This window comes from Geotrypetes seraphini, chromosome 4 (genome assembly GCF_902459505.1).
Source record: "Geotrypetes seraphini chromosome 4, aGeoSer1.1, whole genome shotgun sequence".
Taxonomy (NCBI): domain Eukaryota; kingdom Metazoa; phylum Chordata; class Amphibia; order Gymnophiona; family Dermophiidae; genus Geotrypetes; species Geotrypetes seraphini.
Window position 1 is genome coordinate 184,832,669 of NC_047087.1, and position 15,840 is coordinate 184,848,508.

General features: G+C 42.3%; 1 protein-coding gene across 12 annotated transcripts in view; it reads left to right on the plus strand.

The window, feature by feature from the left end:
• The window catches only part of COL13A1 (collagen type XIII alpha 1 chain), a 646,904-nt gene that overhangs the window by 454,193 nt on the left and 176,871 nt on the right, over positions 1-15,840 (plus strand). For 9 of the 12 annotated variants that reach the window (XM_033940521.1, XM_033940520.1, XM_033940522.1 and 6 more), the window contains one exon: positions 8,208-8,252. The exons of the other annotated variants lie outside the window; for them this stretch is intronic. In XM_033940521.1, the coding sequence (XP_033796412.1) occupies positions 8,208-8,252 (45 nt within the window). The remainder of the gene's footprint in view (positions 1-8,207; positions 8,253-15,840) is intronic. 12 annotated transcript variants of the gene reach the window in all.

Below are 15,840 nucleotides of genomic sequence, written 5' to 3' on the forward strand. Positions count from 1 at the left end.
AAAAATTAAAAAATATTTTTTAGAATGTAGTTTACATGTACACATTTGGAACTTTCCATGGGATGCCTCAGCCTGCCCTATGGTAAGCCCTTTTAAGCTGCAGTAAGATGCTTTGCATAGTAGAAGGAGCCTTAAGAGTTGTGGATATTCTTTGGGCTCCTTTTACGCACCTTTGTAAAAGGATCCCTATGTGTAGGTGCTCCTTTACAAATATTCAGTGGCATAAATTCTGTCTGAAGTGCAGGGAGACCCCAGGGGAAAAAAGGGGCCATCTTGCAGTCACTCTAGAATCTTCTGATTCTGGGCTCTCTCAAAATTGTTGCTAGAGTACATGACAAACATTATAGTGTTCTTGTGTGTTCCAGATTGTTAATAAAGATTGAATAATTTTTTATTTTTTTTAATGTTGCTGGGGGCCCATAATTGATTTTCTGCCATTGTAGTTAGTCATACAGTTATTCATCCAGGAATAGAAGCAAATGCATTGAGTTTTAGTGGGAAAGGGTGGATGCGCTGCACAAAACAAGCAGTAATCGGGCCGTAATATAAAAAAACCTTTTGTTAGAGATTTTTATTTGTTTGGATTTAATTCACACCTTTTTCAGTAGTAACTCACGCGAGTTACATTCAGGTATACTAGGCATCCCCCTGTCCTCAGAGGGCTTACAGTTTTTAAAAGGGATTTGGCCTGGGTTTCATGGTTTGTGGCCTGGTGCTCTAACCACTAAACTACTCGTGTATTCCTCTGCAATGTTTCCTTGCCATTTCTCTGTTCACTTCTTTACACTTTCTCCCAATCTCCTTGCAAAGATTCCAACATTGTACCTCCTCCTCCTCGCCTTTCCCTCTTTGATTAGTACAGATTGCAAATGGAGCTGAACATTTACCTTTGACTTCACAGCACTCACCAGTGCTTGTTGGCAAACCAGGAATAAGTCCATGGTCAATCATAAGAACATAAGAATTGCCGCTGCTGGGTCAGACTGTAGGAGTGGTTCCTTATTCACACCTGAAGGTTAGGCTTCTCCCTGACGTCAGAAAGCCTGAACAATTTTTCCAGCATGAACCATGCAAAAAGAGAAAAAGAAGAAATCATCTTTATTGCCTGCTGCCTGACAGATGCATTCTGGGTATGTTCACCAGAACTGTGTGTTTCTCCAGTCAAGGACATCTGACTATGCCTACATGCTCAGCCCGTGTAAATTTGGAGGAGGCATTGCTTCTATGCTGTTATCTAAGAAGGCGCCTCTCTCCCAAGGCCTGTACAAGACTTTACACAGAAAGGCTATTGATTCAGGTTCTGTTTTTGGATTGGTCCTGGGAAGTCATCTAGTGAAAACTAAGGAGAAGGTGTCTAATTACTAGTCTATGCTGAGGTGTAAGGGAGCTTGGATCTTAGCATAGGTTTCTCTGCACGCCTTCTAATAATTAAGACCTGATAAGTTACCTCTTGTGATTAACTCTCTTCCAGGAAGTGAAGAAACAATACTTTTATCCAGACCTGGTGTTCATATCACTTAAGGAACTATTGCTGACAGACTTTTACAGCTCACTTCAGTAAATAACGGACTCTTGCTGACCGGAAGAATTTCTACAAAGTGCTACACTGAGAAAGGATGAATTCCCTCCCCCTGATCGAAGTAGGCTTGGCCCGAAGGATGGTGAGGAAGGAATCATATTTTTCTTATAAGCGGGGCTAGTTAGATCTCTAATTGGTTACTGGGAAGGAGTTAGTAATTACTCTGGGTGATAAACTGTAATAGATTGCTGCTAATAAGAAATTATCTAGTGTGTAAGAATTAGTTCTATTTATTCATTTATTTAGCAAGTATTGTGTAATAATTATGTAATGAGAGATATGAATGTATTCAGAGACATTGTGAACAAATAATTAGTTATTATTTACTGCTGGCTTGTGAATTATATTTTTCTAACACTATAATAAAATATTTCATATAGCTCTGGTCTCTTTCTTAATATAAACTGGCAAATTACAGAATTCGTGGAAAGGTATTTATGGTGTCCTAGATACGAGATATGTGCATGACTTGTTATACCCATAAATCTACCTACAAGACCAGTGGTCCATCGTGCCCAGCAGTCTGCTCACGCGGCGGCCCCCAGGTCAAAGACCAGTGCTCTAAATGAGTCCAGCCTCACCTGTGTATGTTCCAGTTTAGCAGGAACTTGTCCAACGTTGTCTTGAATCCCTGGAGGGTGTTTTCCCCTATAACAGACTCCGGAAGAGCGTTCCAGTTTTCTACCACTCTCTGGGTGAAGAAGAACTTCCTTATGTTTGTACGGAATCTATCTCCTTTCAACCGTTTGGTAAATAAAATCCTTTACCAACCTAGATCAACTTTCAGCTTTTGAATATAACTGTCTAGAAAGTTACACATTCCAACACAGGCAAATGACAAAAAATGGAAGATTAAACAGCAAGTGAACTATAAAACATTCTTCTCTTCTACCTCAGCACATCTATCAAGTAAGCTAAAATTTCTAAAAACAGCAGCGGAAAATGCCTTCTGTCCTCTTTTCCTTAGCTCCAAAAAGAGAACTGGAAGCATCTCCTTAAACCTTGCAGGAGCTGTCCTTTCAGCCCTCTCCCCTGTTCTAGCCATTAGAGTAAAGGCAAGGCAAGTCAAGTGAATCAAATCTGTCTGCAAATATTTGGATGAAGATCCAAGCCTGGTTAGACAGGATGTGAAACAGTGGACCAATATGAAGCCAAGCCATTCTGATCAAAGTCAGAACATGAGCTGGGATATGAAACTCTGCTCATCTCAATCAGCATGTAGGAAAGAACTTCATACTCTGCAGTACTAGCGGCAAGGGAGCCTCCCGAGATCTCTCTGAAAGCTGGTGATATAACCACCTAATTCTGGACTTCTGATCTGTGAATGATCAGAGGCCGGGTTCAGATTTCACCTGTAGAGCCTCAAAGCTTCATAAAGCTGGAGGCAGATCAGTGAAAACTTGGCTGTGTGAGGATGAGGGTTAATTTGCCAGCCAAGGTATGAAAAGAATCTTGAGGCTCAGACCAAAGTCTCATAGCGCCCTCTGCTGGTTCACCAACAATCCTAGGTTACATCTTAATACATTTACATGCTGTATAATTCAAAAGCCAATGGGAAAATAATATGATATTTCCTATTTGTTTTTTAATATTCAGTCTAGTACAGTGAATGGCAGACTGGCTGCCTAAACCTAAATGAAGAGAAATATGCAGTACATAATTTCTAGGGTGTTTCTTGAGTTGCATCAAGAGTAACAGTAATTATAAGAGATAATTTGAAAGGGTTTTTTTTGAGGGAGACCAGGCAGCTCAGGGGATAGTAGAAGTCTTGATTTTGTCTTTAATTATTGATACAGTAATACTAAGAACTGGAGTAATCCCTAAGGACTACAAACAGTTCTGGTTTTCTTGGTAACTAAACTATACAAATTAAATTGGTTCTTTGACCAATTGTTAGCAAATGTAGTTGAGCATTCATCTTTTATACCCATAAGTAAATCATTTTTATTTGCCTGTGCTTCCTATCTGACTTTCCTGCTCAGCAATTCATATTTAAGGTGTACAAAATTCTCTCCAAAACAATCTAATCATTCGATTTACTAAAGTCTGTATTTTGCTCTATTGGAACATGTCATAGAAACAGAGAGAAAAATATATAAAAATAGGAGAAAAATATCTAAATAATAATTTTAGATTTTTCAATTTAAATACTCCATACAACAATGAAAAATCTTATAACAAAAATAAAAATATCATAATAAATATTTAAATAAGGTGCTTAGTGTGCTATACTTGCCAGGCAACAGCAGTATAGAAAAGCCATCAAAGCACCAACCCTTCCTACCTGCCACAGTATGTAAAAGTTTCAATATGACTCTAACAAAACATCTCAGTATAGCAGCACAGCAGGTTATTGAAAAGATAAAAACTTATCTCGTAGCAGGCTGCTAGTTGACAGAAAATAATCACACTGCTTGGGCAAGGCTGCCGGTGGTAACAAAAAATGATGTTGTGCCTGGAAAAGCTTCCCCAAGTGAAAAACAGTCAGTGAGGTAAAAGTGCAGAATTGTTCCTAATCCTCTACATGCTGCATGTTTCACACATGTTGCTTTATCAGGAGGAGAGAGCTTCCCGGAGAGAAAACCCATGGGTTACACTACAGAGACGCTCCCAACCATCCAGTTAGATTACCCAGATCCTTTTCTTGGACCCTAGAATCCAGTAACTGTGATTCAGGTTATTCTTCCCAATGTGCATCACTTTGCATCTGTCCACATTAAATTTCATCTGCCATTTGGACGTCCAGGCTTCCAATTTCCTAAGGTCTGCCTGCAATTTTTCACAATCCGCATGCGTTTTATCAACTTTGAACAGTTTAGTGTCATCTGCAAATTTAATCGCCTCACTCATCATTCCAATTGCCAGATCATTTATAAATAAGTTAAATAGCATCGGTCCCAGTACAGACCCCTGCGGCACTCCACTGTTTACTCTCCTCCATTGAGAAAAATGATCATTTAACCCTACCCTCTGTTTTCTATCCGATAATCAATTCCTAATCCACATCTGAACTTTGCCACCTATCCCATGACACTTTAATTTTCTCAGGAGCCTCTCGTGAGGAACTTTATCAAAAGCTTTCTGAAAATCTAGATACACTATATCAACCGGCTCACCTTTATCCACATGTTTATTCACACCTTCAAAGAAGTCAAGCAAATTGGTGAGGCAAGATCTCCCTTGTCTGAACCCATGCTAACTCCGTCTCATTAAATCATGTTTCTCTGTGTTCCACAATTTTATTTTTTATAATCGTTTCTACCATTTTGCCTGGCACTGAAGTGAAGCTTACCGGTCTGTAATTTCCCGGATCTCCCCTGGAGCCCTTTTTAAAAATCAGCGTAACATTGGCCACCCTCCAATCTTCAGGTACTACAGATGATTTTAGCGACAGGTTACAGATCACTAACAGCAGGTCAGCAATTTCATGTTTGAGTTCTTTTAGTATCCTGGGATGTATACTATCCGGTCCTGGTGATTCATCACTTTTTAACTTGTCGATTTGGCTTAGTATATCTTCCAGATTCACCGAGATTTCTTTCAGTTCCTCCGCATCATCACCCTTGAAAACCATTTCCAATTCAGGTAGATCTCTTACATGTTCTTCCGTAAAGACCGAAGCAAATAATTAATTTAGTCTTTCCGCTATGGCCTTATCCACCCTGAGCGCCCCTTTTTATCCTTGATCATCCAACAGTCCTCACAGGGAAACAGGGGGAAACCCGCAACATCTCCACATCATCTTCTTGGTCCGGGGAGACATCTGATTGAATTTAGAAACAAACGGGATCACATCCTGTTGTGTCTGACTCGTGCGATATGTCATGTAGTCCTACTTCTGGGAACTCCTTGTAATATTTCCAGATACACTTACCTTTAACTGGTGTTGGTACCTGTTCTTCCACACAATCGGGTTTCAGAACCAACTACAGCACAGGCACTACTAGGTTCCCTCCTGGACACAGCTAGACAACACCTCAGCATAGGGGAAAAAAATGCATATTATACAGTTGGATCTCACCACAGCATTTGACCTGGTGGACCACAACATCCTACTACTAATACTAGCAACAATAGGAATCACAGACAAGGTACACACATGGTTACAAGGTTTCCTATAATCCAAAACTTACAGAGTCAAGTTGAACAAAGAAAAGTCAGAACTATGGTCCAACCCCTGCGGTGTACCCCAAGGATCTCCACTATCCCCAACTCTCTTCAATCTGTACATTGCATCCCTTGGTACCTGCCTGGACAAATTAGGCTTAACCTCCAGTAGCTATGCAGACAATATCACCATTCTCCTTCCTTTTGACCAACCAACATCCTCCATGACAGACACACTACACAGGACACTTGAAACAGTTGCAACATGGATGAATAATCACAAACTGAAACTGATCCCAGACAAGACAAAATTCATTCTCCTCAAATTATAAAACCCCAACCATAATAAATCTAGTAATAAACTCAATCACATACCCCATACAACCCACTCTAAAACTTCTAGGAATGACTATAGACAGATGCTGTACCATGCAACCACAAATCAACAAAACAATACAAAAATCATTTGCAGTCATGAGAAATTTAAGTTCAAAAATTATTCAACAGAACACAATTCAAGCTCTTGGTCCAGTCCCTAGTCCTAGGTCTTCTAAGACTACTGCAACATACTCTATTTCCCCTGCCCCACAACCATGATAACACAACTACAAACGGTTCAGCCTTATCTATTCACTGAGGAAACACGACTACGTCACAGCGGCATATCTCAATTCACATTGGCTCCCAATATAAGCAAGAGTACAATTCAAATTCTACTTCCTACTATTTAAAACCATAAACGGAGATAGCCCAGCCTACCTAAACAACCGCCTAATCCAAACTACCTCAACCAGACACAGGAGAACGCACAAACCGTTCACGCATCCCCCAATCGGAGACGTCAAACAAAAAAAAACTGTACGATGGCCTTCTAGCCACTCAAGCAGCAAAACGAGACTACCAACTCTCCAATTTACTGATAATGACTCCAGACTACAAATCGTTTAGAAAAGAAATAACCATCCTATTCAAGACATCCTTGAAGACAAACTAACTCCGCAAGACTCATCACAATTCGCTGAAGCAACTCGTTCTACTCTTCAATTCCTCTGGAAATGGCCAGATAACTTATTTTGTAATCTGCCTTGAACCGCAAGGTATTGGCGGAATAGAAATCACTAATGTAATGTAATTAATTCCACCATATTTAGTTTTTCTTAATCATTAATTCATTATTTTATCTTAAGCTTTTTGCTATTTTTGCCTCTAGATGTCTTATATGTATGTCTGTCTTGCAGGGGTGGATTGATAGTGACCTGGGCCCCTAACCTTCTATCAAAAATGATTAAACTAATTGGAAGCTAAGGAAGCGTGGCCTCCCACCTCCTGCCTTATTATCCCAATGGTCAGTCCACCCCTGCTGTCATGATTATATTGTAAGTTTCAAAGTAGAGAATGACACAGTGACAAAATTCATCACCAAAACCATCCCGTGTCATTCTTTAGTGTCTATCTCAACCTCAGTCTTTCTACAACAGTATTCTTCAAGGCAAGGGTTGAGGGTCAGTGGTTGTTCCATTCATTCACTGATTCATATGTGAACCAAGTATAGGACAGTCAAGCTATTGTAACATCACTGATGAGGTTGGCTCTTAGGCACTGGTGGAATGAGGCATTATGACATCACAATCTCAGCTCTTTAGTGTCTATCTCAACCTCAGTCCTTCTACACCAGCATTCTTCAATGCAAGTCTTGAGGGTCAGTGGTTGTGCCCATTCATTCTCTGATTCTTCCCTCTCTCCTTAAAGAATGGTTTCCCGTGGTTATCCGTAGGGATGGGATGAGTGATGAATTTTGTCACCGTGTCATTTCAAAGAACAGGGACTGTCTCTTAAGTCTTTGTAAAGCACTTCAAATGCCTTATAGCAGGGGTAGGCAATTCTGATCCTCGAGAGCCATAGGCAGGTCAGATTTTCAGGATATGCACAATAAATATACATGAGATAGATTTGCGTCTCAAGGAGGCAGTGCATGTAAATCCATGTCATACATATTCATTGTGGATATCCTGAAAACCTGACCTGCCTGTGATTCTCAAGGAGCGGAATTGCCTACCCCTGCCTTATAGCATTGTATAAGCTAGGGATTCTCAACCCAGTCTTCAGGACATACCAAGCCTGTCAGGTGTTCAGGCTACCCATGATAAATATGCATGAGAGAGATTTGCATTCAAGGGAGGCAATATATTTTTTTAATAAACCTGCTGAATACATATTCACTGTGGATGTCCTAAAAACCTAACTGTTGGATGCTTCCCAAGGACTGAGTTGAAGTCCCCAGTGTAATACAAATAATAATAATATTTTAATTCATCAGCTCTATGAATGTCATTAGGAGACTGAGAAGCCCAAGAGAAAGTAACGTCTCGATGAAGGTGAAAAGGGCTTAGAAATATCTCAGTAAATAAAGGAGATTTCTGGGTTGGCAGTTCTTTTCTAAAGTCATGTTCACTGCTGTTATCAATATCTCTGTACTGACTCTGTCTGTCTCTTTTCATTCTGTTTTCCTTTCCAACTCCAGGGGGAGAGGGGCATGCCAGGGCTACCAGGAAAACGTGGCTCTAAGGTACCCTGCAAGGAATGGATTGAACTTTGCCCATCAAATCCTCATATACCTCTCAACTGACCCTGATCTACAGGGGGAAGTCTCTCCTTTTCCTTTGATGCTTTTCGCTTCCTCTCCTTCTGTCCTTTCTCACTTCTCCCAGCTTCCTTTTTCCTGTACACTAAATTCTGGCATCCCCTTTTTGTTTTTTAAATGCTAGCGCTAGCTACTAAAGCTTACTTACTTTGGACAGGTAGGGGGTAATTTATAAAGGTTTCTGTACAGGCAAACCCTATTTTATATCTGGAAGAGGGCTGTTGTAAAATTGTCCAGCCACATACACACATAATAGTATGCATGGTGACAGGTAGCTGTGCACTTTTACACAGTCCCCTGGATTCTATTTATGATGGACAATTTTGCGCGCTGAAATTTGTGTGTGGATCAAATTAATTGAGTGGAGGTAGGATGACCAGATGTCTAGATTTCCCCGGACGGCTTTACAAAACCCGACCTTTGTCTGGGGTTTGGAAAGCTTTCCTTCACGCAGGAGGGTATCCACGGATGGGCAGATATGACATGATGACGTCGCGCGCTCACTCGCGTGCACCATGGCGTCATTGCGTCTCATCCGCGTGCTGCCCGACAAGAACATACAGCGGGGGGTGGGGCTGGGGCGGGATTGGAGGTGGGATTTGGGGTGGGGCAGGGATGGGTGGGAATGGGCGGGCCTGGGGGCCAGACGGAAAATCTGGTAACCCTAAGTGGAGGAGTAGGCCTAATGGTTAGTACAGCAGCCTGGGAACCAGGAGAACTAAAGCCCGGATGCTCAAAAGTCTGCCGTGCAAGTGAGACTGGTTGTAACCGATCTTACTTGCCAGACAGCTCAGCTTCAGATGCTCAAAAGGGTTCTAGGGGGGCTTCTACCAATTATGGTACCAGCTACCAAGAACCCTGTACAAATGCATTACAAAGAGCTCATTAGTATTAAAATGAGCCCTCCTTCTGATGCACAAAAGGGAATGCCCACCTCTTACCAGGAAAATCTTTCTGGGAAGTCTGAAGTTGCTGGTAGCTGTTAGGCACACGACACACACACACACAATATACGCACAACAGCTGCATCCATATTGCACGGCTGAAACACACACACACACACTCCCAAAAAAAGGGATTTCCCGTGATTGGGAATGCCTTCTGATCCGCTTTCTAGCATCTGCCTCCCCCGCGCCTCCAAAGCAGCCCAGCACAGGCACTGAACCCTTCCCTGTCTTAACATGAGCCCACACCACTGCAGCTACCTGCACTGAGCTCCAGGTGCCCTGGCTGTACCTGCCAGAGGTCCCAGTGCCACTGCCGCGGCTGGGAGGAATCTGCCAATCTTCTGGGCTCGTTCATGTACAGCGGCTCACTGCTGCTGGAGCCTGGCAGCTGCTGCTACTGCTAGAAGTGCAGAGGCAAGGCCACCATGGAGGGCCTCTTTCCGGGGAAGGTCTTGAGGAGGTGCAAGTAGATGTACATGGTCCCTCCTCTATTGTATTACTCCTGTTCTCTTGTGGCAGCAGGGCCACTGGGGGGGGTATGGACAATTGACAGCTAGGCTCACCAATGCGTGCAGGGAAAATTTGGGGGATAATGAGCAATGTTTAGGATAATTGCGGGTTTTTTGAAAGGGTTGACGGAGGGGAGGGTTTGATTGACAGCTGGGCTTCCAATGCCTGCAGGGAAAAGCTGGGGGGATGAGCAGATTTTTAGGGTAATCCTCCCTTTTACTGCGCTACTCAGCACAAATAGTGTACATTTAATTTGCATGCTATTTGTTCTGAACATAGCCCGACAAAACAAAACCGTGCTCAACCTGGTATTTTTTAACCGGTTGCTGGTGAATTGTGTATCCTGCTCTAAGTCCAATTCCCAGCAGCCTCTTGTTACTCTATGCAAGTCACCTAAACCTCCATTGCCCTAGGTACAAAATAAATACCTGTATATAACATGTAAACTGCTTTGATTGTAACCAAAGAAAGGCAGTATATCAAATCCCATATCTTTTCCCTCTGCATCCATGCTGAGCCTGTTCTTAATAAGCCATTAACTAGTAGTAAATTGATGGAAATGATCAATTACATTAATTAGATTTTGTGCACACATCTTCCTGTGCGCTATTCTATAACCCCCATGCACTTAAATCCTATAGTGCACAACTCAGAAGGGGTCATGATCAGGGGCATTCCAAAATTGTATGTGCCAAATTAAGGAATACTGCCATTTCTGCACCCAAATGCCATGAGTTGGGCACCGGCATGGCTTCAACTGGCATAAATATCAGCATCCAAATTTGGGCATAAGAATGGGTTCTAAGTGCTATTCCTATAAAGAGCACTTGACACAGAGCGCTTGTAATAGAATAGCGCTCTGTGCTGATTTTCTCCAGTACCCAAATTTGGGCTCCATTTATTGCCCCAGGAGAGATCTTTTCGATCTCCAGCCCGGCCCCGTGCTGCTTCCTGCGTGCCTTTGCCGTCAGTTCTCGTGGGACTCATGAGACTTGCAAGTCCCACGAGAACTTATGGCAAAGACACAGCAAAGGCATGCAGGAAGCAGCATGGGGCAGGGCTGGAGATCAATTTGAGGAGCAGCAAGTCCAGCAAGGGAGGTAAAGGGAGGGGGGAGAGATGATTTTTTTTTTAATTGTATAGGCCGCCCATGTTTTGGCCACCCCAGTTACTGGTAGATAAGCCGTGGCTAATACAATGGGGCAGCTTATCTACCAGTTTTAAAACATGTATAGGTATTTTTTGCGGCCTATACACTGGGGCATCCTATACACTGGGGTGGCCTATATGTGGGGAAATATGATAGACGCGGCCGCTAAGCTTATTGCGGCAAGGGATCTTAGGTTGGCCCCTATGCCTAAGGATGCAGAACCTTAGGTTGGCCCTTGTGTCTAAGGCCCCGCCCGTGGGGACTTAGTGCCTGGGCCAATCAGGCCTTAGGCCCCTCCCTGGTGCATCCCACAATGCACTGGGAAGGGGCAGGCTCACCTCATTTTGACGGAGGTGGGCCTGCCGGCCGGACAGTTGGAAGACCCGGCCGGCCATCATTAAACATTAGCAGGGGGGGAACGGGGAGGGGGGAGCGTCGCGATTTCTAAAGTGGGTGGTTTCCAGCAGGAGGGATTAGGCACCCTCTTGCTGGTTTCGTTTGGGGGGGTTCCAGCAGGAGGGATTGAGCACCCTCCTGTCAGTTTCATTCAGGGGGTGGGAGGTTACTGGCAGAAGGGATTGAGCATCCCTCCTGCTGCATTCGTTCAGGGTGTGGGGGGACTGGCGGCCGCAGTCACGGCAATAAACAGCGGCCGTGTCTACAATAATTCAATTTTCTAACCGGTGTCTGTAACATGGACGTCAGTTACAGAATCGGGTTTATTTTAGGTGGCCTTAGGCCTGATTCTATATAGGACGGCCTTCAGCTTCTGAGACCGGGTGTCCTATACAGAATCCAGCCCTAAAAGTCTACATGCATACTATACATAAATATATGTACACATAAGAACAGCCATACTGGCAGAAACCCAGGCATTTGTGATATTATATAGCCCCATACATATGCATTATAGCCCCAATTTCTGCTGCATTCATGAGATGATTTCATAAAGACACATAGGTTTCCCAAGTTGTCTTTATGTAAGAGCCTCAAAAGAGGCGCTTACTTTGCCTTTCAGCCCAGGTAACCTGTTATTAAATTACCCTCTATGTTTCTTCCCTCCTTTTATGACATGGTAACCCTGATTTTCATCTTCTGTCCTTTTTTATAGCATTGTCCCTGATTTCTGTTTCTGAAAGTTGAGAGGTATGACCCTAACCTTCCTTTAACTTTTCCTTCCTATTTCTTACTCCCTCTCTTTTGAGCTCGGCTCCACACACCCCTCTGATAATGAACTTACAATGTTCCTTCTATCCTTCTATTGACCTTACACCTGTTCTATTATGAACTGTCCTTACCAACCACCCCAGATGTTCAGATTATCTGAAACTCAGTTTTGCTAAACCTTCATCCCCTTCTTACCCCATCCCAGTATGTTCTTCCCTGGTCTTGTGTTTGCTTTGAAAGTGGCATTATTACTTATACTAACCTAGACACCATTCTTCTGAGCCTGGCCAAGATTCTGAGCATTGATTTTGGAAATTTACCTCGAATGGTGCCATAAATATAGCTTCAGAAGCACCTGTCTCTGGGAACCAGTCAATAGCAGTGATATTAAAAGTCAGAGATCCACTAACTTGTTTTTCCATCAATATTTTCCCTTATCTGGACGGACTTGGGTGGAAGCTGGTGCTGCTGTTTGAGTTTTTCGTGACAGCCGATCTTGAATTTCTTTCCTTTCTTCACTGTTCATGGTTTAAGCCACCAGTTTATTGTCATTTCTTTACATCTACAGTGTGAATAAATGGTGCTTATAGTTTGATTGCTGTTCCACGCATTTAAAAACATTTTTGCTGATTTGAAATTGAGTTGGCATATAAGGAAAGCATCAACTAAATTCTTCAATTATCTCTTTCCATTCTTCTGTATTGAGCTTTATTTCATTTCATTCAGTATGGGCCAAATACTACAAACGATGCCTATGTCAGATGCTGCTACGTGCCCAAATCGCCAACACCTATCAATGCTTAACTTAAATCCGCACGAAAGTTGGTTTTTGTTGTTGTTGTTTTTTTTAATTGGTTAAATGGCATAGCAATTGACCACACCATTAAAAAACAATTTATAAACATTATTATTTATCATTGAACTTAGGTGTGGATATCCACGCAAATAGGCCATAGGGACCATGGCCTCCCCAAAAATTAGCAGTCACCAGTTGGTGCCCAGCCTCCCATCCATTTCCTGGCGTTGCACTTTAAATCTTCAGGGCAGCCACTGTTCAGCATCAGCAAGCAGGCCTGCCCCAGAACCCTTCATTCTACTTCCGGGGCAGGCCTGTTCATTGACACTGCCTGGGGAAATCCGAATGTCTGGTAACCCTATACACAACTTATCAATAGACAGCTCTCCTGGATCTCTGCAGATCACTGGGCCTAGGTTTTCAAAGCGTTTGGTCTACTGAACAGAGCCTGAGTTGCTTCCATCAGTTGAATTTGGGCAGGATAACCGTGGAAAATAGAATCCAATTGTAGATACACTGCCAGTGTCTAAAAAGCGCTCTGCTTTAAAACCCTAACTTCAATCTAGTATAGTCAATAATGAGAAAGAGAAGCAGTATCAGTATCTTAAATTTAGATGTGGTGGTGGATCTCTTCAGTTTGAAGTAGAAGCTGAAGACTTGGTGGAGCAGGGGCGGAAGTCCAGAATGGAATAAGCATAGAAACTCAACAGGACAGTATAGATTTTTGTTAATAGAATGTTGTACTAATAATACTGGCTAACTTTTGTCTAGCTAGCTTCAGTTAAATTTTTGTTTTTTAAATTTCTCAGGACTCTAAACAGGAGTATTTAAACTAGCCACATAGCAGTGCTATTCAGTCATGATCCAGTCAAAGCTAATCAGCCACAGATATAGCAGGCCTAACATAAGCAGATAAAGATATCTAGATATTCAGCTATATTCAGAACTGACCTGTCTGGATATTTTAAAAAATATCTGGTTAGAATAATTATCAGATTACTTAAACCTGATACTGTTTAACCATATATTGGCCCCTCTGTTATAAATAGGGAATATTATATGTAATGACCACAATGCCCAACTACAAAACCTTCAGGAAAGAATTGAAAACCATGTTGTTCAAGAAACTTGTCAATTAATCTAACTAAACCTTTCAGACTCCCCAGATCCTAATGCATTTTCTAACTATCAACCTTGTAATCTCCCTGGAAATGCCCAGGCCAATTCTATTGCAAACCGCCTAGAACTGAAAGGTATTGGCGGGATAGAAGACACCAATGTAATGATAAATAATGTAATGTAATGTAATGATAAATAAGATTTAACACAAGGAAATTTGTTAGTTTATTTGGCACAGTAGTTGTCAGGGCAGACTAGATGGACCATTCGGGTCTTTATCTGCCATCATCTACTATGTAAACCTCAAAATCCTGGTTTTTAATTCCCATATGCAGAGGTAATGCCAGTTAAACCAATTTTTAAACATTAAGGGCTCCTTTTACGAAGCCGCGTTAGCAGTTTAATGCGCGTAATAGCGCGCGCTAATTTGCTGGCCGCGCTAGCAACTACCGCCTCCTCTTGAACAGGCGGTAGTTTTTTTGGCTAGCGGGGGGGTTAGCACGCGCTAAAAATGTACATGCTATAAAGCCGCTAACGCGGCTTCGTAAAAGGAGCCCTAAGTTATGCGTGGAATTCAGTTAGGTGTCACTAGGCAAGAGAGGCGTACAAGTGGGCGAAGCATGGATGTGACTCCCTGTGATCTAAGCATATCACTAAGAAAACCTGGACATGTCCTCCTTTTTTGAGGACTGTCCAGGTGCCCAGATGTTTGGGTTTATTTTTTTAATAATGGAGTCTGTTCAGGTTTTAACCAGTTCTCCCGATTCCCCACCTACCCAGACGCTGTAATTTAATCTTCAGGCAGCTGGCAGCAACAAGGCAAGCCTGCTGTCACCAGCCTGCCCCGAAAGCCACCTCTCTAAGTCCCACCTACGTGAGAACAGAAAGTCGCTGCAGAGAGGAGGTACACGGGAAGGGCTGCCCGTGCTTAGAAGTTTGCACCAAAGTTCCATTCCAACAGATTGATAGTCATCACTCACTTGCATGCCTAGCTCAGCCCTGTTTATTGACAGAAAGTTTGTCAAATCCTTTTTGATAACATTTTAATTTTTCTGCTGGTTTGATTAGAAAATGTATGTTGATTGTAGTGTGAGATTTTTTAAGGTGTATTTATTTATTGATGCGATTGCTTTAGCTTGTAATGCAGATTGATTCACTGCCTGTTACAAAAAAGTACAGATTATTATTTGATTTCAATGCAATTTGTAATTGATGTTGTTAACCACTTTGGGTCTTATCTTTTGGGATAAAAGTGGTGTATAAGTATGAAAGGTAATGCCATATGTACAGGGGGCGAGTCTTTTTCAAATGAAGGAAAACTCCAGGAGGAGAGGGCATAGGATGAAGTCAAGAGGTGATAGGCTCAGGAGTAATCTAAGGAAATACTTCTTTACAGAAAGGGTGGTAGATGCATGGTATGGTCTCACGGTAGAGGTGGTGAAGACAAAGACTGTGTCTAAATTCAAGAAAGTATTGGTCAGGCATGAGGGATCTCTTAAGGAGAGGAGGAGATAATGGATGATGCTGATGGGCAGACTAGACGGAACATTTGGTCTTTATCTGCCGTCATGTTTCTATATTTTTGTATACCGCTCATCAGCAGAGGTTATCTGAGTGATTGAAAGAAAAAATATACTGTATGATGAAAGGGGTCTAACAATGTAGAAGGAAACAGCAAGATTCCTCGACTGAATAGTAGCAGTTAAACTAACTTAAAATAAAGAATAAATTTAAACTTACTTAAATAAGACACACAGTAGAAAGGGATGAATACATAGGACAAGAGAGGACATGTGGAGAGGACCATAGCAGGGCTTGCCAACA